This window comes from Haematobia irritans, chromosome 5 (assembly GCF_050003625.1).
Source record: "Haematobia irritans isolate KBUSLIRL chromosome 5, ASM5000362v1, whole genome shotgun sequence".
NCBI lineage: Eukaryota > Metazoa > Arthropoda > Insecta > Diptera > Muscidae > Haematobia > Haematobia irritans.
This window is the reverse complement of record NC_134401.1, coordinates 20,879,941-20,902,552: the sequence shown is the minus strand read 5'-3', so window position 1 is coordinate 20,902,552 and position 22,612 is coordinate 20,879,941. Positions and strand designations below refer to the sequence as shown.

General features: G+C 26.1%; 1 protein-coding gene across 1 annotated transcript; it reads right to left on the bottom strand.

Moving 5' to 3' along the window:
- Positions 1 to 1,194: 1,194 nt before the first annotated feature.
- Positions 1,195 to 10,860, bottom strand: LOC142238842 (uncharacterized). The gene is made up of 3 exons (XM_075310571.1): positions 10,722 to 10,860; positions 2,118 to 2,519; positions 1,195 to 2,057 (listed from the first exon to the last, which is right to left on the bottom strand). The coding sequence occupies exons 1-3, from the start codon at positions 10,729 to 10,731 to the stop codon at positions 1,564 to 1,566; spliced, it is 906 nt and encodes a 301-aa protein (XP_075166686.1). The 5' UTR covers positions 10,732 to 10,860; the 3' UTR covers positions 1,195 to 1,563.
- Positions 10,861 to 22,612: the final 11,752 nt, after the last annotated feature.

Here is a 22,612-nt window from a genome sequence, read left to right as displayed (position 1 = left end):
TCTATAGAAATAAAATTTTTACAAAATGTTCTAAAGAAATAAAATTTTGACAAAATTTTCTATAGAAATAACATTTTGACTAAATATTCCACAGAAATATAAAAGTTTAACGAAATTTTCTATAGAAAAAAATTATTTTGAAAAAATTTTGACAAAATTTTCTATAGAAATAAAATTTTGACAAAATTTTCTATAGAAATAAAATTTTGGCAAAATTTTCTATAGAAATAAAATTTTGACAAAATTTTCTATAGAAATGAAATTTTGACAAAATTTTTTATAGGAATAAAATTTTGACAAAATTTTCTATAGAAATAAAGTTTTGACGAAATTTTCTATAGAAAAAAAAATGTTTGACAAAATTTTCTATAGAAATGAAATTTTGACAAAATTTTCTATAGAAATGAAATTTTGACAAAATTTTCTGTAGAAATGAAATTTTGACAAAATTTTCTACCTATATAGAAATAAAATTTTTACAAAAGTTTCTATAGAAATAAAATTTTTACAAAATTTTCTATAGAAATAAAATTTTTACAAAATTTTCTAAAGAAATAAAATTTTGACAAAATTTTCTATAGAAATAACATTTTGACTAAATTTTCCACCGAAATAAAAAAGTTTAACAAAATTTTCTATAGAACTAAAATTTTAGAAATAAAATTTTGACAAAATTTTCTATAGAAACAAAATTTTGACAAAATTTTCTATGGAAAGAAAGCTTTGATAAAATCTTCTATAGAAAGGAAATTTTCTTTAAGTTTTTTTGTTTGGTAGCTTGTTAGTAAAATTTTCTCGATATTTTGGTAGATTATTTTTGGCTCGAGTGTGCACCCGTGCTTGGGTCACAAAATGACCCCAACATAGGTATTTAGGTTGTTCTTTGTCTGTTCACGGTAGATAGACGCTATTTGTTCTTTAGAATAATTGTCTTTTTAATGTGTCTATTATTTCTTTTCATTCCCTTCTTCTTTAGAAACAGCAACAATTTGTAAAAGAATATAAAATTCTCCATCAGAACATTTTTAATTAAAATTTACTGACCGTGTGAACAATTGATTGAATCGTGTGAACAATTGATTAAATCATGTAAACAATTGATTGAATCGTGTGAACAGTTAAATGAATCGTGTAAACAAGTGTTTGTAATGCACACACATGTAAACAAGCAAAATCATTGTGAATTGACTACGATTACGTTATTTCGTTTTTTATTTCTTTTTTTTTATTTATTTTTTTATTTTTTTAATTGACAAATATTTTGCAAAATATATATAAATTATATATAAATTAATACAGTTACATAAATAATATTATTTTCTTTTAATGAGATTATCCCGATAACAACGGAATACAATATCAAATGGGGGAGAGATTTTAATTTGGGCGTATACGCATGCGTAATGTTCTACACTTTTAATGCTAATACAATTTTGTCCCGAAAAAACATGATAATCTCTAAACAACATAATTAACTGGAGTCGTGGTGCAAAAACATCCTACTAAAGTGTCTATGATTGCTGTGTTTGGAGCTGGACATAGTTTAAAGTTATAGTGTGGTGTTTATTGACTAACATAGATTTCAAATTCTTTGTAAGCCAATTCCTCACCACCATAGGGAATGTAACAGCAGCCATGTGAAGGTTGTACCTTTCCAACAGTTATGGTACCATCGTGTGTAGCACGTCCAATCATTAGGGGCTCACCGTCAGCTGTTTGTCCGGCTTGGACAGCATTTGGTGGGATGTTACCATCATTAACAGGAATCCAAGTGCCAAAGCCCTCGCATAATACTTCATATTCATTGTGGCCATGTTCACCACCGCCATAGGCCACATAGCATACGCCATGGGAAGGATGAAGTTTTCCAGGAATAACATCACCCTCATGCGTGGCACGAGCGATGTACAATTGTTCACTGCCATCGAAACCACCTTGCATGGCTTGGGGTGGAATTTCACCATTTGCAGCGGGTACCCATTGGCCAGCGGGACCACCAGTGGCTGGTGGTGCAGAAAAGCCCATAACAGGAGCTGAGGCTACAGCAGTTTCAGGTTCTGTTGGAAAATAATAGGGGTTAATTTTTTTGTCCTTTTTTAAAACTTCTGAAAACTTACCATCAATTAACCAAGAGCCACATGCTCCCCAACCAGTGCAAACACCAACAAATTGTACTTGGAACAATTCGGGGTCTTCATGTGTCATAAAAGCGGTTCCCTCTCCTTCCTTACCAACTGCGATGACATTGTCATACCAACGAATCCAGAAACCACGGAATTCTCCAGCATCGCAAATTCCAGGTGTTTGTACTTCAACCACATCTGGCTTTTGGCGATTCTTGCGAATAACAGACTTGCTATTATCCCATCCACCAATGAAGATCTCATACATAGGATCACCCTCGCTGGGTTGGGTAGTCAAGGCCAAATGAGCATCATGACCGCAACGAACTTTGAAAGTGAATAATCCACCGGTAACTGGGTGGAATTGATAGGAAAGTTGATCGGGTGTTTCAACAGCTAAGGAAGAGAAAGAAAAAAGAAAAACAAAATAAGTTTTGTAATAAACAAAAAATAAACTTAACTGTACCCTTTTGTTATAAACAAAAGATATTTCTAAACCCCTAGATCATTAAACAAAAAATAGAGTTTTCTAGATTGTGCTACAGACACGAATTTAGTATGCCTGAAGGTATGTCGCCATCAGAGAAGAGCATAACATTTTTGGGAGGGTCGTTTGCCTCGGTATTTATATGTGAAGTTTTAATTTACGCTCTATTGTTAATGATTGTGCTAGGTGAACAATAAAGCTTAGAAATGCCAGTATTTATATTGTTTGTGTTTCTCTAAGTCTCTCTCTCTCTCTCTACGAAACTCTTACACACTCACACATATTTTCTCTGCTATGGTATTTGAGTGATTACAGTGACTCAAAGTTGTGAACAGCCTAAGGGGGCTTTCATTTTCGAATTAAAAAAATGTCATTGAACTTTTTTAAAAAAATCATCGCACTACGAATACGGAGGAAATAAATTAACTACATCCTCATTAGCTAATTATTAATAACTTTTAAATAATTATCAGGGGATAATAACTGCTTTACATTTTTTATATTCTTATGGAGTTTTGAAGAAATTATGTTTAATTTTGAAGTAAACAATTAAATTACCGATAAAATGGAATGCTGTTTCCGTCGCCGATTTTTTATTTTTTTGTTCATGGTCTTAATTTTTGCGGAATATAAAGATAAGAAATTAACAAAGTGAAAAAAGAAAATTTTTTCAAAATTTTATTTCTAAAGAAAATTTTACCAAAATTTTATTTCATGAGAAAATTTTATCAAAATTTTATTTCTATAGAGGATTTTGTCAAAATTTTATTTCTATAGAGAATTTTGTCACAATTTTATTTCTAAAGAAAATTTTGCCAAAATTTTATTTCATGAGAAAATTTTATCAAAATTTTATTTCTATAGAGAATTTTGTCAAAATTTTATTTCTATAGAGAATTTTGTCACAATTTTATTTCTATAGAAAATTTTATCAAAATTTTATTTCTCCAGAAAATTTTGTCAAAATTTTATTTCTATAGAAAATTTTGTCAAAATTTTATTTCTATAGAAAATTTTGTCAAAATTTTATTTCTATAGAAAATTTTGTTAAAATTTTATTTCTATAGAAAATTTTGTCAAAATTTTATTTCTGTGGGAAATTTTGTCAAAATTTTATTTCTATAGAACTTTTTTTTAAAAATTGTATTTCCATAGAACTTTTTTTTAAAAATTGTATTTCTATAGAAAATTTTGTCAAACTTTTATTTCTATAAAAAATTTTCTCAAAATTTTGTTTCTATAAAAAATTTGTCAAAATTTTATTTCTATAAAAAATTTTGTCAAAATTTTGTTTCTATAAAAAATTTGTCAAAATTTTATTTCTATAGAAAATTTTGTCAAAATTTTATTTCTGTAGAAAATTTTGTCCAAATTTTATTTCTATAGAAAATTTTCTCAAAATTTTATTTCTATAGAAAATTTTGTCGAAATTTTATTTTTATAGATAATTGTGTCAAAATTTTATTTCTAGTAAATAATTAAATAAAATAATCGTGAAGTATCACTTAAAAGGCTTTTCCGCTATGTCTACTAACAATTTTCTTTGGATGTACATATATGATAATACTCAAACATACATACGTTTTAATATCACATTTCTCACGTTCCTATGAATATTAAAATTTCTTTAAACACACTGTCATAAATATAGTTACAAATTTCATATGTAAATTTCTTATTTTAAATGCGTCTATCATTGGGAGGAGGACTGACTGTGGTTCACCGCATTTGTATGCAGTTTGTTCGACATTTTTGATCGCCCACCTTTTCCCATCGTTGTTTGTACCGCGGCTTTGGAAACTTGTGTGGTGAAAAGAAAGACTCATCACGATCGTTTGAATTTAAGGCAGTGGATAAATTCGAAATCACTGGAGCGTTAACTGACTATCAGGTTATTTAATGGTTACTATTTATGGAGGTAGTAAAAAACATAGGAGCATGCTTAATTTGTCGCAGGGTACCCATTTTTTGTTTAATCGGAACCAAAACAAGATTTTTCATTTACACTCAAAAAAACAAAGTGAGCCATCCAGGGCAATAAAGCCAAATTAACTCTATTTTAGTTCATGGGGATTATTGTGATTTAGTTAAAATTTCTACAATACGAGAAAGTAATTTAAATAATATTTGTGTACGTTCGTTAAATGAATTGAAAAAGGGGGTATATTATATACAAATAAAGCAGCGTAAAGATTACCAAAATCGTATTTCCGACAAATTTTTTTCTATAGAAAATTATGCCACAATTTTATTTCTATAGAAAATTTTGTCAAAATTTTATTTCTATAGAAAATTTTGTCAAAATTTTATTTCTGTAGAATAGTTTATCAAAATTTTATATCTATGGAAAATTTTATTCCTTGAAAACTCAAAATTTTATTTTGTTAACATTTTCCTATTTCCTAGAGAAAATATTTTAATAGCAAATTTTGTAAAATTTTTTTCTAGAGAAAATTTTGTCAACATTTTATTTCTAGGGGCATTTTTGTCAAAATTTTATTCTTAGAGAAAATTTTGTAAAAAGTTTAATCTTAGAGACATTTTTGGAAAAATTTTATTCCTGGAGAAAATTTGGCCAAAATGTTATTCCTAGAGAAAATTTTGTCACCATTCTATTCCTAGAGAAAATGTTGACAAAATTTTATCCTATAGAAAGGTTTGTAAAAATTTCATTCTAATAGTAAATTTGGTCAAAACTTTATTCCTAGAGAATATTTTGTCAAAATTTTATTCCTAGAGAAAATTTTGTGAAAAGTTTAATCTTAGAGACATTTTTGTCAAAATTTCATTCCTGGAGAAAATTTTGTCAAAATTTTATTTGTATAGAAAAGTCCGCCAACATTTTATTTGTTAAAATTTTATTCTTAGAGAAAACTTAGCCAAAATTTTATTTTTAAAGAAAATTTTGTCACAATTTTATTACTATAGAAAATATTGTCAAAAATTTCTTCCTAGAGAAAATTTTGTCAAAATTTTAATCCGAGAAAAAATTTTGTCCAAATGTTATTTCTACAAAAAAAATGTCAAAATTTTATTCCTTTGTCAAAATTTTATTCTTAGAGAAAATTATGTCAAAATTTTATTCCTAGAGAAAATTATGTCAAATTTTTATTTCGATAGAAAATTTTTTCAACATTTTATTCTAAGAGAAAATGGTGTCGAAATTTTATTCCTAGAGAAAATTATGTCAAAATTTTAATTTCTTAGAGAAAATTCTTAGAGATAATTTGGTAAAAATTTTATTTTAAAAGAAAATTTCGCCACAATTTTTTTACTATAAAATTTTTGTGAAAAATGTAATCCTAGAGACAATTTTATCAAACTTTTAATCAGAGAGAATATTTTGTCCAAATGTTATTTCTATAAAAAAAATTGTCAACATTTTATTCCTTGAGAAAATTTTGTCAAAATTTTATTCTAGAGAACATTTTGTCAAAATTTTATTCCTAGAGAAAATTATGTTAAAATTTTATTCCTAGAGGAAATTTTGTCAACATTTTATTCATAGAGAAAATAGTGTCGAAATTTTATTCCTACAGAAATGTTTTCTCAACATTTTATTCTTAGAGAAAATGTTATCAAAATTTTATATAGAAAGTTTTGTCAAAATTTTATTCAAAATTTATTCAAAAATATTATTTCAAAATTTTATTCCCAGAGAAAATTTTGTCAAAATTTTATTCCTAGAGAAAATTATGTTAAAATTTTATTCCTAGCAGAAATATTGTCTACATTTTACTCTTAGAGAAAATGTTGTCAAAATTGTATTTCTAGATGAAATTATGTTAATCTTTTATTCTACAGAAATGTTTTCTAAACATTTTATTCTTAGAGAAAATGTTATCAAAATTTTATCTTATAGAAAATTTTGTCAAAATTTTATTCCTAGAGGAAATATTGTTAAAATTTTATTTCGATAGAAAATTTTGTCAACATTTTATTCTTAGATAAAATGGTGTCGAAATTTACTTCCTAGAGAAAATTATTTCAAAATTTTATTCCTAGAGAAAATTTTCTCAAAATTTTATTCCAAGAGAAAAATATGTTAAAATTTTATTCCTAGCGGAAATATTGTCTACATTTTACTCTTAGAAAAAATGTTGTCAAAATTTTATTCCTAGAGAAAATTTTGTTAAAATTTTATTTCGATAGAAAATTTTGTCCAAATTTTATTTGGATAGAAAATGTGTGAAACCTCTTAGGTGGAGAGGAGAGGAGTGTCAAAATCTACCAAAACATCAAGAATTTTTTACTAGAAGATCTACCATTTTTGGTAGAATTCTACCAACTGTGGCAACCGTGGTGGTGACTCGACTCGAATGGATACAGATTGTATCCATGTAGGATACATTGAAAATAAAGTTCAATGTAAAACCTTAGAAGTTCCTACAACTCTACAATTTTACACCATAGAATAGATAGTCTGTACACTAATAGAAAAAATTGCGTTCCGCAATCGTGAACGGACGGTGACAAAATGAAACTGAAACGTTGACAAAAAATCAAAACGGAATGTTCACGATTTCGTTTTTCTTTAGCCATGAAAATTCTTAAAATAATCCTTAGACGTTGTTATGGCAACTCCGCCGGTGGTGAAATGTGCTAAGGCGACTGTCAACGCGTATGGTGCAGATGACACAAGTTCGAGTCACGGTAGCGGAAATCTTTTTTTAATTTTGTTTTTAAATTCGTAACCATTACGTTTTCAGATCATGAACGCTGGTTGTTGTTTTGACAACGCATGGTGTTATTTTAACGTTGTCAGATTGACCCCATATGTTCTCAGTTTGACAACACATGTGTGTTGATTCACTTTCATGAACGGATCGTTTTGAAATGACCGCGCTGTTCATGATTTTTTTTAGAGCAAAAAATAATCCTTTTTCAATTAATAACATTTCGTGTCATTTGCCCTGTAGATTTTTAGCCTCCATGTTCTTAAATCATCCAATAGCAGTTATTTTCAGCAAACCCTAGAGTTTTTATCAGCAAGGCTGTTAAATAACAGATTTGTTGCTGTTAACTAAAAATGAAACTGTTAAAATATGTAACAGTTCTCTGTCTGATGGTGTTTTACTATTATTAACAGACGTTTTTCTGTGAGTGAATCCTACATATAGTAGTGATAAAAAATTAGAGTCATTCATGGAACTTGCTAAGAGAAGTAACTTCAAAAAAAAGCTCAGTTTTGTTTTTTAATTCCATTTGATTCTCAGCCAAACAAAATCCATTCACTAAAATGACATCATTTTTTCAGAAGTTTTCTTTTTATTATTCTATTGTCTACTATGTTGTATGAACATTAGGTAGGGTCACGGCCTAAGGCAAAAAAAAAAGTTGATGCAGTCACCCCCCAGTTTTGAAGCATATTTGAAGACAATTTCAGAACACTAAAACTTTTTTTTTCCGTGCACCCTACGACCCCCCGAAATACAATTTACTGTGATGTGTCGTCATTTGAAGTCCGATCGAAAAGAAACGCATATCGTTGTTCATGGTTGATCAGGGGCTATATTTCGTGCATTGGTCATTTTTGACTCCGACGTCAAATTTGATTTTTAATTTTTTTATTTCGCTTCGTATACCCCTATGATGCCCATTTCTTATAACCATTATAAAGGTCTTATCAAAATATGAAACTTTTGCTTTGGAAGTATTTAATTATATTCATAAACAAAAAAGTTACAGAGATTTTAAAAAGTCAATAGGTCACCCTACACCATCAAATAGCTTTTGCTGTGTTGTCATGATATCCGATCGAAACCACATGCACATCGTTATTCACATCTACGAAATTAATTTGAAAGGTATTTAATACACACAAACTGTTTATCTGTAAATTTCTAACCGTATCATTGTATACATACTCGTTGTGTGCACTACGGCATTTTCTGCGTTATGCAAAGTTCTTGTGTTTTAGCTTGAACAACTTGAGAGCCTACTGTTTTAAAATCTAACAATCAATCTAACAATAAAAGTTAGTGGTAACGGAATTGTGGAAAATTACGAAGATCGTTATGCTGCTTACACATTGGTTAAATTTCTGCCTTTCAACATCTGACTACGCCGTATTTTTTTTCGTTTTCTTGTCCACATTCATCAATAAAAAACTTTTTCGTATTTGGAGATATTTTTTTAATGTTGGGGCAGCTGCATTTTTTATTAAGTTCAATTCTACACTTACATTGCGAAATTCGAAATAAGGTTTTCCATTCCGTTTGCAAGTACACTGAGTGTTTCCTTATTATTTCATCACGTTTATTTATAAGGTTTATCAATAATTTTCTAATTGATGTATTTCCGACAATTGGAATCTTCGTAATTTTCCACAATTCTGTTACCACTTTTATTGCAACTTGTATATAACATGTAAGCTTTTTATTTTTTTAACACTTGCGGTGCCTGCTTTCTTTAAATATAAAAGGAATTCAATAACTTGATGATTTGTTGGTAATTTAGTTTTGTCGATATCCCGAGCTTCGAATTTCATTTTGTTTTCACTTTTTTCAAATACTATCAACAGCCTTCTCTCACAAAAATATGGACAGACTTAAGAAATCATGTAGCGAAAGTGTTTGTTAGATTTTTTGCTAGAACGATTTGAGAGCCTACTGTTCTCAAATTGTTCTAAAACACATGCACTTTGCATAACGCAGAAAATGCCGTAGTGCACACAACGAGTATGTATACAATGATACGGTTAGAAATTTACAGATAAACAGTTTGTGTGTATTAAATACCTTTCAAATTAATTTCGTAGATGTGAATAACGATGTGCATGTGGTTTCGATCGGATATCATGACAACACAGCAAAAGCTATTTGATGGTGTAGGGTGACCTATTGACTTTTTAAAATCTCTGTAACTTTTTTGTTTATGAATATAATTAAATACTTCCAAAGCAAAAGTTTCATATTTTGATAAGACCTTTATAATGGTTATAAGAAATGGGCATCATAGGGGTATACGAAGCGAAATAAAAAAATTAAAAATCAAATTTGACGTCGGAGTCAAAAATGACCAATGCACGAAATATAGCCCCTGATCAACCATGAACAACGATATGCGTTTCTTTTCGATCGGACTTCAAATGACGACACAGCACAGTAAATTGCATTTCGGGGGGTCGTAGGGTGCACGGAAAAAAAAAAGTTTTAGTGTTCTGAAATTGTCTTCAAATATGCTACAAAACTGGGGGGTGACTGCATGAACTTTTTTTCGCGACCCTATCTAATGAACATCAATCAATGTGAGCATGTATATACATAGAATAGGGAGGGACGGAGGTAGGCGGTAAGTACCAAAAGTAATTCGCAAAATCTCACAAACGAGAATAATGATCATTCAGACGATTATAATGATAATTAAAACAGTGTGATCGGTATGGTGGTGGCTTACGCCGGTACTGATCATCATCCTATGCAGTTGTTTTTGGATGAAAGCTACTGGAGAACTGGAATGTTGAATATTTAAGGCCATTGCTGAATGACAAACAACAAATGTTACTACTAGATGTTTATTCTATGTATGTCTAGATGTATGCTGGAATGCCTTAGCAATTGTGGCAATAATAGATTATAATCATATTATTTTAATTTATTTTCTTAATTAATTGCAAACAAAGAAATGTTATGATATCGCATCTTTTACATTGTTAAAAAGTATTTTTAAATTCTAAATATTTAAACGTTTTTATTATATTATTTTTTTTTTATATATAAAAACCAAATATCGGGCATGTATTTGGAATATATATTTTTGAATATTGTTTTCCCACTTTCATTTGCTTAACCACAAAAAAAAAAACAAAATTCTACACTCTCAGCAAAATATGCAAGAAAATGCTAGGAACATATATTTTAAATATAAAAAAATAAAACTAAATGAATTTGTGTGTGTGTTTTTTCTTATTTTCTTTTGTGGTATTTTCTTTTTGGAAAAGTGCCAACCAGCAACTCTCAAGTATGGGGTCATAACTTCACATTGAAAACACACCTTATTTTCCTCGATACAAAATTGGGCCACTTAAAACAACACTGATATATATTCTATAAATCACACTTTTTTACATATAAATTTATTTTTTGAAAATAAACAAAACTTTGACTTACTGATTGGCATTATGGATGATTTTTAAATTTTCTTATGTTCACTTGTTTTGACAACGACGTCTTTACTCGGCGGTTTTCCACAAACGACTGACTGTACAAGTTTAATAACAACAATCTCTTAACAGTATTTCTTTGACTACAAAAAAACACACAGATATATCAGTGCTTTCTCTCAGAGTCTTCGACCCGCATTAGTTTTGTTATTAGCTGTGTACAGCTAAGTTCAAGAGAAATCCCATCATCATTTGATTGTTCACAATAGAAGAGAGGAGCTGTAATACTGGTTTTTATGGTAACCAGATGTTGACGTTGTCAAAATATTTCTAATGCATGTTTTTTTTTTACATATGAATATTCGAAGAGCTATAATACAACAACAACAATATATCTGACATCATCATCACCTTAATGCATTATGAGTGTGTAGGTCATTTTCAAATTAAAAAAAAAATAACGTAGGTTTAGTTGAGAGAAACGTCATTAATAAAAACAATCATATGACTCATTGAAAATGCTCTAAGTTGTTAAAATGAATTTAAATGTGTTATAATAATAAATTTGCAAGGTATTTCTATACAATGGTGTAAGGTGTGAAACAATGTCTTAAGTTCGGTTTTAATGTATATTGGGGCTATTGATACTTTTTACGCTCAAAGAAATATGTCATGTGTTCTAGTTGTAGGTATTCTAATCACGGTTGCCACACTTGGTAGAATTCTACCAAAAATGGTAGATTTTTTACTGTTTGGTAGATTGATACAATTCTTGATGTTTTGGTAAATTTTGCAAAATATTTATCTCCACCTAAGATGTACTCCGCAGATTTTCTATAGAAATAAAATTTTCTATAGCAATAAAATTTTCTATAGAAATAAAATTTTGAAAAAAAAAATCTATGGAAATAAAATTTTAACAAAATTTTCTGTAGAAATAAAATTTTTAACAAAATTTTTTATAGATATAAAATTTTGACAAAATTTTCTATAGAAATAAAATTTTGAAAAAATTTTCTATAGAAATAAAATTTTGACCAAATTTTCTATAGAAATAAAATGTTGACAAAATTTTCTATAGAAATAAGAGTTTGACAAAATTTTCTATAGAAATAAAATTTTCTACAGAAAAATATTTTACATAATTTTCTATAGAAATAACATTTTGACAAAATTTTTTTCAGAAATAAAATTTTGAAAACATTCATTAGAAATAAATTTTTGACAAAATTTTCTATAGAAAAAAGTTTTACATAATTTTCTATAAAAATAAAATTTTGACAAAATTTTCTACAGAAATAAATTTTAAAAATCTTCATTCGAAATAAAATTTTGACAAAATTTTCTATAGAAATAAAATTTGTGACAAAATTTTCTATAGAAATAAAAGGTTGACAACATTTTCTATATAAATAAAATTTTTAAAAAATTTTCTATAGAATAAAATTTTGACAAAATTTCCTATAGAAATAAAATTTTGACAAAATTTTCTATAGAAATAAAAATTTCACAAAATTTTCTATAGAAATAAAATTTTGAAAAAATTTTCTATAGCAATAAAATTTTGACAAAATTTCCTATAGAAATAAAATTTTGACCACATTTTCTAAGAAATAAAATTTTGACAAAATTTTCTACAGAAATAAATTTTAAAAATCTTCATTCGAAATAAAATTTTGACAAAATTTTCTATAGAAATAAAATTTGTGACAAAATTTTCTATAGAAATAAAAGATTGACAACATTTTCTACATAAATAAAATTTTTAAAAAATTTTCTATAGAATAAAATTTTGACAAAATTTTCTACAGAAATAAAATTTTGAAAATCTTCATTAGAAATAAAATTTTCTATAGAAATAAAATTTTGAAAAAATGTTCTATAGAAATAAAATTTTGACAAAATTTTCTATAGAAATAAAATTTTGAAAAAAAAATTATTAGAAATAAACTTTTGACAAAATTTTCTATAGAAAAAAGTTTTACATAATTTTATATAGAAATAAAATTTTGACAAAATTTTCTACAGAAATAAAATTTTGAAAATCTTCATTAGAAATAAAAATTTTCTATAGAAATAAAATTTTGAAAAAATTTTCTATAGAAATAAAATTTTGAAAAAATTTTCTATAGAAATAAAATTTTGACAAAATTTTCTATAGAAATAAAATTTTGAAAAAAAATTATTAGAAATAAACTTTTGACAAAATTTTCTATAGAAAAAAGTTTTACATTATTTTATATAGAAATAAAATTTTGACAAAATTTTCTACAGAAATAAAATTTTGAAAATCTTCATTAGAAATAAAATTTTGACAAAATTTTCTATAGAAATAAAATTTTTAAAAAATTTTCTGTAGAAATAAAATTTTGACAAAATTTCCTATAAAAATAAAATTTTGACCAAATTTTCTATAGAAATATAATTTTGAAAAAATTTTCTATAGAAATAAAAGTTTGACAAAATTTGCTATAGAAATAAAATTTTGACAAAAATATTCAATAGAAAAAAATTTTACATAATTTTCTATAGAAATAAAATTTTGACAAAATTTTCTACAGAAATAAAATTTTGAAAATCTTCATTAGAAATAAGAAATAATTTTGACAAAATGTTCTCTAGGAATAAAATTTTCTATAGAAATAAAATTTTGATAAAATATACTATAGAAATAAAATGTTGACAAAATTTTCTATAGAAATAAAATTTTGAAAACATTTTCTATAGAAATAAAATCTTGACAGAATTTTCTATAGAAATAAAGTGTTGACCAAATTTTCTATAGAGATAAAATTTTGACCAAATTTTCTATAGAAATGAAAGTTTGACAAGATTTGCTATAGAAATAAAATTTTGACAAAAATATTCAATAGAAAAAAATTTTACATAATTTTCTATAGAAATAAAATTGTGACAAAATTTTCTACAGAAATAAAATTTTGAAAATCTTCATAGAAATAAATTTTAACAAAATTTTCTATAGAAAAAAGTTTTACATAATTTTCTATAGAAATAAAATTTTGACAAAATTTTCTACAGAAATAAAATTTTGACAAAATTTTCTACAGAAATAAAATTTTGAAAATCTTCATTAGAAATAAGAAATAATTTCGACAAAAGAAATAATTTTGACAAAATGTTCTCTAGGAATAAAATTTTCTATAGAAATAAAATTTTAATATAATATTCTATAGAAATAAAATTTTAACAAAATTTTCTATAGAAATAAAATTTTGACAAAATTTTCTATAGAAATAAAATGTTGACAACATTTTCTATATAAATAAAATTTTGAAAAAATTTTCTATAGAAATAAAATTTTGACGAAATTTTCTACAGAAATAAAATTTTGACGAAATTTTCTATTGAAATAAAATTTTGCTAAAATTTTCTGTAGAAATAAAATTTTGACAAAATTTTCTATTGAAATAAAATTTTGCCAAAATTTTCTGTAGAAATAAAATTTTGACAAAATTTTCTATAGAAATAAAATGTTGACAAAATTTTCTATAGAAATAAAATTTTGAGAAAATTTTGTATAGAAGTAAAATTTTGAAAACATTTTCTAAAGAAATAAAGTTTTGACAAAACTTTATTTCTTTAGAAATGACCTTTTTTATAATAATCTATATATACTCAAAACAAAAGTGAATTCACAATGAAGGAAAATATGGTTTAATTTTAGAAAATTTGGACTAAAGTGTATTACAATTGCCGTTATCGATATTATATCGATATTATACAAATAAATAAATATTTTTCGACAATTTCATGAAAATTTATAATACAATATTATTTTTTTTATACAATTAACATATAGTATCCCTCCAGTTCTCATTCCCAGAATTAAGGTTAATTTCTTATTAAGTTAATATTTATTATCTGTATATATGTATAATTGTATTACATTTTGTTCGGGTGCATATTTTGCAGTAAATAAATGAATCACATGCTGATAAAAGTGAATCTCAAATTAAATTTCATCATTGAAACTTTATTTCAACCACACTTAAATAACATCAGAAAACGTCAATACTTTGGTTTCGACAATGTTATATAAAACTAAATCTCCCAAAATATGGAAAAACAAAACACATAACCTAAGTACGTCTACTATATATATTATTTACTAAAACAACAATAGTTCCTATTTTGAAGATGCGCACTAAAAAAAAAGTTTCCCATCTATATTGTACCTTAGAGTTGTTGGCTGATTGTGACCTTCTAAGTATTTCTCTATGTACCATATATTTTCCCATAGTGCAACAAATTTCATTACACCATATTGTTAAATATTTCCATTTGTATATAAATATAAGGGTGTGCCAAAGAGCTTGTAATTTCAAATTCAACAAATAAGAAAGAACTAAAATCTTCGTTAGATATTCTAAACCAAACATACTGGTAGTATACACTCAAAAAAACAAAATTACTTGAATCCAAATATTTTGATCAGCTCTTGAAATTTTGGTATTGTTACCGATTAAAAATTATTTATTTAAATTATAAATGTGTTTCTTTACTTTAAAGAAAATTTGCCTTGCTTTAATGAGATACGACTTTAGAAAATTTCAAAAATGCATACCCTAAATTTGAAGAAAAAAAATTTTAAAGTGAAGTTTATGCATCGTTAAATCAATTCCATTGGTCCATTATCATTCATAACTGTTGTGACACCCTAATATCCCATTCATTTAAACATGAATGGAACTACTGGAAACTATTATATGTTCCCTTTCAATTAAACAGCACAATCAATTTGAAAGTAATGCGTCATTTTTATATTTAAATTTAATCGAAGATGGGTCATATGGTCACATTGGTTGGTGGTCCTTTTCTTACGCTGTCCTTAAGTCAAGTAAACAAATAGTGGTTTCATCGATTTGAATGGAGAGTAATCGTTCTACTATAAAATCACCTACTCAATAAATAGCAGATATTTAAGAGTATTATGTCCTCTCTTTTATATATGGATTAGTCATAATATACAGCAGCTGAATGGTTAACAAATTTATATGGGAGATATTCGCTATGCTTGGCAATTCTGCAAAAATTTAAGAGAACTATTCCATATGCAAGAGGAATAATCATAGCGGAATATAACAGACCCCAGCTGTTGCTTAACGGATTGGTACGAATCAAACTAACAGCTTTATTTTAAATTCACATTACTTGGCAATTCTGATGTACGACATAGGATATGTTTGGCAATGCTTTTAATAAATTATAGTAACAATGTACGCGCCGAGTTGTAACGATCGTATTCAAAGAACAAAATAAACTAATTGGAGCTTTTTTTGGGGAACATTTAATATTTTCACCCAGTATAATAAAATGTTGTCTAAATTTTCTATAGAAATAGAATTTTGACAAAATTTTCTATAGAAATTGAATTTTGACAAAATTTTCTATAGAAATAGAATTTTGACAAAATTTTCTATAGAAATAGAATTTTGACCAAATTTTCTAAAGAAATCAAAATTTTGACAAAATTTTTTTATAGAAATAAAATTTTGACAAAATTTTCTATAGAAATAAAATTTTGACAAAATTTTCTACAGAAATAAAATTTTTACAAAATTTTCTATAGAAATAAAATTTTGACAAAATTTTCTATAAAAATAAAATTTTCTATAGAAACAAAAATTTTACAAAATTTTCTTCTGACAAAATTCTCTATAAAAATAAAATTTTAAAAACAATTTTCTATAGAAATACAAATTTGACAAAATTTTCTATAAAAATAAAATTTTGACAAAATTTTCTATAGCAATATACTTCTGACAACATTTTCTATAAAAATAAACTTCTGACAACATTTTCTATAAAAATAAAGTTTTGACAATATTTTCTGTAGAAATAAAAATTTGACAAAATTTTCTATAGAAATAAAATTTTGACAAAATTTTCTATACAAATAAAATTTTGACAAAATTTTCTATAGAAATAAAATTTTGACAAAATTTTCTAGAGAGATAGAATTTTGATAAAATATTCTATAGAAATAAAATTTTCTATAGAAATAAAACTTTGACAAAATTTTCTATAGAAATAAAATTTTGACAAAATTTTCTATAGAAATAAAATTTTAATAAAAATTTTTATAGAAATAAAATTTTGATAAAATTTTCTATAGAAACAAAATTTTTACAAAATTTTCTTCTGACAAAATTCTCTATAAAAATAAAGTTTTAACAACAATTTTCTATAGAAATAAAAATTTGGCAAAATTTTCTATAGAAATAAAATTTTGATAAAATTTTCTATAGCAATAAACTTCTGACAACATTTTCTATAAAAATAAACTTCTGACAATATTTTCTATAAAAATAAAGTTTTGACAACATTTTCTATAGAAATAAAAATTTGACATTTTTTATAGAAATAAAATTTTGACAAAATTTTCTATAGAAATAAAATTTTGACTAAATTTTCTATAGAAATAAAATTTTGACTAAATTTTCTATAGAAGTAAAATTTTGACAAAATTTTCTATAGAAATAAAATCTTTACAAAATTTTCTAGAGAAATAGAATTCTGATAAAATATTATATAGAAATAAAATTTTGACGAAATTTTCTATAGAAGTAAAATGTTGACAAAATTTTCTATAGAAATAAAATTTTGACAAAATTTTCTATAGAAATAAAATTTTGACAACATTTTCTAGAGAAATAGAATTTTGACAAAAATTTTTATAGAAATAAATTTTTACAAAATTTTCTGTAGAAATAAAATTTTCACAAAATTTTCTATAAAAATAAACATTTGACAAAATTTTCTATAGAAATAAAATTTTGAAAAAATTTTCTATACTAATAAAATTTTGATTAAATTTTCCATAGAAATAAAATTTTGACAAAATTTTCTATAGAAATAAATTTTTGAGAAAATTTTCTATAGACAATTTTCTATAGAAATAAAAATTTGGCAAAATTTTCTATAGAAATAAAATTTTGATAAAATTTTCTATAGCAATAAACTTCTGACAACATTTTCTATAAAAATAAACTTCTGACAATATTTTCTATAAAAATAAAGTTTTGACAACATTTTCTATAGAAATAAAAATTTGACATTTTTTATAGAAATAAAATTTTGACAAAATTTTCTATAGAAATAAAATTTTGACTAAATTTTCTATAGAAATAAAATTTTGACTAAATTTTCTATAGAAGTAAAATTTTGACAAAATTTTCTATAGAAATAAAATTTTTACAAAATTTTCTAGAGAAATAGAATTCTGATAAAATATTATATAGAAATAAAATTTTGACGAAATTTTCTATAGAAGTAAAATGTTGACAAAATTTTCTATAGAAATAAAATTTTGACAAAATTTTCTATAGAAATAAAATTTTGACAACATTTTCTAGAGAAATAGAATTTTGACAAAAATTTTTATAGAAATAAATTTTTACAAAATTTTCTGTAGAAATAAAATTTTCACAAAATTTTCTATAAAAATAAACATTTGACAAAATTTTCTATAGAAATAAAATTTTGACAAAATTTTCTATACTAATAAAATTTTGATTAAATTTTCCATAGAAATAAAATTTTGACAAAATTTTCTATAGAAATAAAATTTTGAGAAAATTTTCTATAGACATAGTTGCAGTTTCGGCATCAGTTCAATGACCGTAAATGGCGTTGATCCTTAATTATTGCCGTAATAAAAAATAAAATGTTTTACAAATCACCATTCCGTATTAGTTAGTCCTATCTAACAGACTTGCATAAATTAATTGAATTTGGCAATGATTAGCATATTAAAATTATGGAGTTTGGCAACGCTATTATCAATTGACCTTTTAATATTCCCCAGGTATTTAAATATTACTTATTATCACAACCACAAGCCTTTTTTCTCCTGACAATAAAATGAGTGCATTTGGAGACCATTTAATTTTGTTAAATTTTTTTATAAGGAGAAAATCAAGAATGGATTCTATTGCCAACCACTGTACTTCCTATAAAATTATACTTTGTTATACAAACCTTAAAAATATTTAGCATACTTTGTGGCGGCGGCAAATTTGCCCCTACCTAAGTTCCCAACTCACTCAGCTTTGTGATTGTAGGGAAGTTGGCAACACGTACTGCTTATTTACAAGTGTTTACATGGTAACAAATCTACTTGATTTGAATGTTTATATGAAAACTCCAGCAAAATTTCCGCTACCCTAGCTAGTTTAGCTACCGACCGGAATTATTATCGACCGTTTAGACTTTGCAATGTGCAAAGAAAAGAAATACACGCCAACAACTGCATTATCGGCATGTAAACGAAATTTCCGCTAGAGATCCATACTAGGCACTTTTGTTGGTGCCAGGCAACGTGGAAATTCTTTCATCTTCAAATAACTCAACACATAACAAGATATTACACGTTTCTAGTCAACTACAATGTTGAATATTAAAAAATATGCTATATTTTCATCCAAAACACTCGGAAAGAACAAAAAAACGCCTATTGCTACAGTTATATTTACACATTGACGCTATTTCAGAGATTCCACTTCTTTATTAAATTATGTGGACAATAAACGGTGATAAGTAATAGGGTTGGGGATAAACATGACGTGGTATTTTGTAATTCAAAAATTAAAACACTAATTGACGTGGTATTTTGTAATTCAAAAATTAAAACACAAATTTTACAAAAAAAGATGGTATATTTATTTTTTCTTTTTAACACGTCTACAAATATTTTTTAACTAACTCAAAAAATATGTATTGGAAAATTAAGGCAAGCAACCAAAATGCAATGCCTACTAGATTCTCTTGCAAAATTCAAACATTAAAACAGAAATATATTATGCTAGCATACTTGACAAGAAATGTAATGTTAAAACTACTTTGTTAAAATATTTAGTTTGGTTTGATTATAATAAAGTTACATGAATACAAACACAAATAAGAAAATTCAAATCTAAGGTTACTTGATGAAAATTGAAATTTTAATATTTAAAATATAATTAAATATAAGTATAATAAAAATAATGGAGCCACCACAAACATAAGCGGGCATAATAATTCTCTAATATCAAGTTGGAAAATGTTCAAGTTTAATAAAAAGCAAATGCGAATAACTGAGTGAATGACACATATTCTCACAAATTTGTAATACCTACTGTTCGCACTCATTTTCCCATACACAAATTATCAAACAATTAAGTGTGGATTGACATTACCGCTCGTTATTTACCTTTGGCTGATCGTACATATTTCTTGTTTTCGGCGAGATGATATTATCGAAATGATTTAAGCGTTTTAAAATTAAAGCAAATCACACAATAAGTGTAGAGACACTTTAATTAAGATTTCCGCCTCACAAAAACTGAGCCTGCATGAAACTGAAGTAAGTATGTGGATTTTTAAAATATGAATGCTTGCTTGCCTGAATTTATTTAGGTATTTGCGCCTTATATGACTACAAAAAAATATACCCTCACACTTTCGAATGCGCAATATTATGAAAAATAATTCAATTACACTGCATATAAACATTTGCATCGCCCCTAAGCGAAAAATATGACAGCTTATGGTGTATAGTTAATAGATCTTAATTAAATCAATGCAAAGCTTATATATACCTTATTTGAATAAAGCTTGAAATTACTTAATTGACAGTTCTATATCTCCAAGTGGAATTACTCAAGCAAACCGTTTCTACAATTAACTGACCGGGGAGATTGGTATTCATATTACTTTGTGAGGAATTGGCGAAACTGGGATAGAACGTATTATTGGGATAGAATGTGCTTAAGTCTGGCATGCTAACCATTGCACCATGGGACTATCTTTTCGGCGATTACCGTCAGACATGGACTTTGTAGTAGCCTGAAATTACTAATCCTAATTTCGTACAAAGCATTCTTTTGAAATTGTAAATAAAAGCATGTCATTTGTATGTATTTCCAAAGAATCTGCTGATTTGAATACACCCCTTAATACGCAGTTATCTTACAAGTTGCCATGTTCAGCTTAGATTCCAGCTTATCATTCATTCTTTCATTATAAATATTACGTAGCTGATCTTCAATATCTATTAAATATAGCATAGCATTATTTCCAATGTTTGAAAATAGCCTTTGGGCCTTATCTGGTTCATATTTTTAAGCACTGGTATGCTCTCATCTCAAACTCTTTCGGGTCTTCTGAAAACGAATATTAGTTTTGTTCTTTTACAGTAGCAATTTCCGTGAGGCGCTATTATCGTTTGTTTACATTTTGCTCCCATAAGAAATACATGGCAAAACTGTGTTATTGACACGCAAACAAAATTTCGGCTTAAGACGAACACATGTTCGTTTTCTACAAACAATCACTATCGATGTGTGTGTGACCTAAGGTAAAGGGAATAAAATCATGGACATTCAAATGGAAGCATCATTAAATCTAGTTTAAAACCTCTTATCCCATCAATCCATGAGTTAAAAACTCTATCCCATTTGGTGATATTCGTGAGAATTATCTGTACATGCACTTTTATTAACGTAACACCTCGTTCATATCTCTCATACGAAAAAAACTACATTAAGCTTTTAAGCGTCGTTGCTGTCTGCTTGGTAAACTAATCACACCATACCAAGAGAAATACACACTCACATACCCTTATTGTTCAATGTATGTGAAAGAGACGAGCCCCTTTTTGTACGCTGTTATCTATTATCCAGTTTCCCCTTGCCCCCTGCAACTTCTAGCAAATGGATAAATGGCACATTCGTCAAAACATGTTTTGTATGCTCTCACAAATATTGTGGCTTGACGAATGCAACAGATAACAGTGATGCCAATCATCGATAGAAACGATATTAATGAATGACATGAATACACCCAGAAAAAAGTCAACACACCATGAAAGAAACTATAGGATTTTGTTTTTTGTAAATTTTAACAAAAATATTTTACTAATTGCAACATTATACAAATAAGTTATTAATTTTTTTATGTTGTTTAAGAAAATTGAATATTTTGAAGGAAAAAATTGGAGTTAAAAGTTATTAAAATAGCGCTATATGGAGTTCAAGACAGACAGAATATAAGAAAAAATTTCTCATTTGAGAAACTTGTGAACGTAATTTAAGTAATCTTCACTCATTTTAGTAAATTGTCAACTATTGTGAAATTGTGTACTTCATTTGTATAAAACTTATTTTCTCATTTTTAGTTCATGTCATTAAAGTAACCAAAAAATAATTAAAATAAGAAAAATGTTCTCACATTTGGAGAAATTTAACAAAAATCAACTAATTTCCATGAACTAAAATAAAGTTAAATCAGATATAAAAAAATTAGTTGTCTTTTTTTCTGGGTGTATTGTCAACTAATATGCTATGTCACATAAGACATTTTTTACATATATTTCTATTCATTTTCCGTAAAAAAAGTGCAATTAAAATTTTAGATAAATTGTTTTTTTTTTTTTGCTTCAGCTCAAGAAGTAAAATTTGGAAAAATTCGTTTCCTGATCATATAGATTTTTGTTGGTATATCAATGTCTAATTTTGATACGTAACGTATATAAGCACATCTCATATAAGAAAAATATGCATATAAGAACATCACTCTTTCTTTTTTTTTATGAACAATAAATTCCTATATGAAAACACGTACCTTTGTTTTTCAGAGTTTCTTATATCCGTTACCTACTGAAATGAAAATTCCCATAAAAACACATGGAGCACTGATGTGCATAAGTTTAATATTTTTTAAATGTTATATCTTTCTGCATTGCAACTTTTAAGCGCTAATTTCCACAATGAGTGTATAAATACATATAAAATAAAGAACATCTGGTGAGAACTACTATGAGGTTATGTCAAAAAGGTTACACATTACGAGATTAATGCTAAAGCTTTCTTCTCCTCGCACTCTCTCTCTCTCACTCTC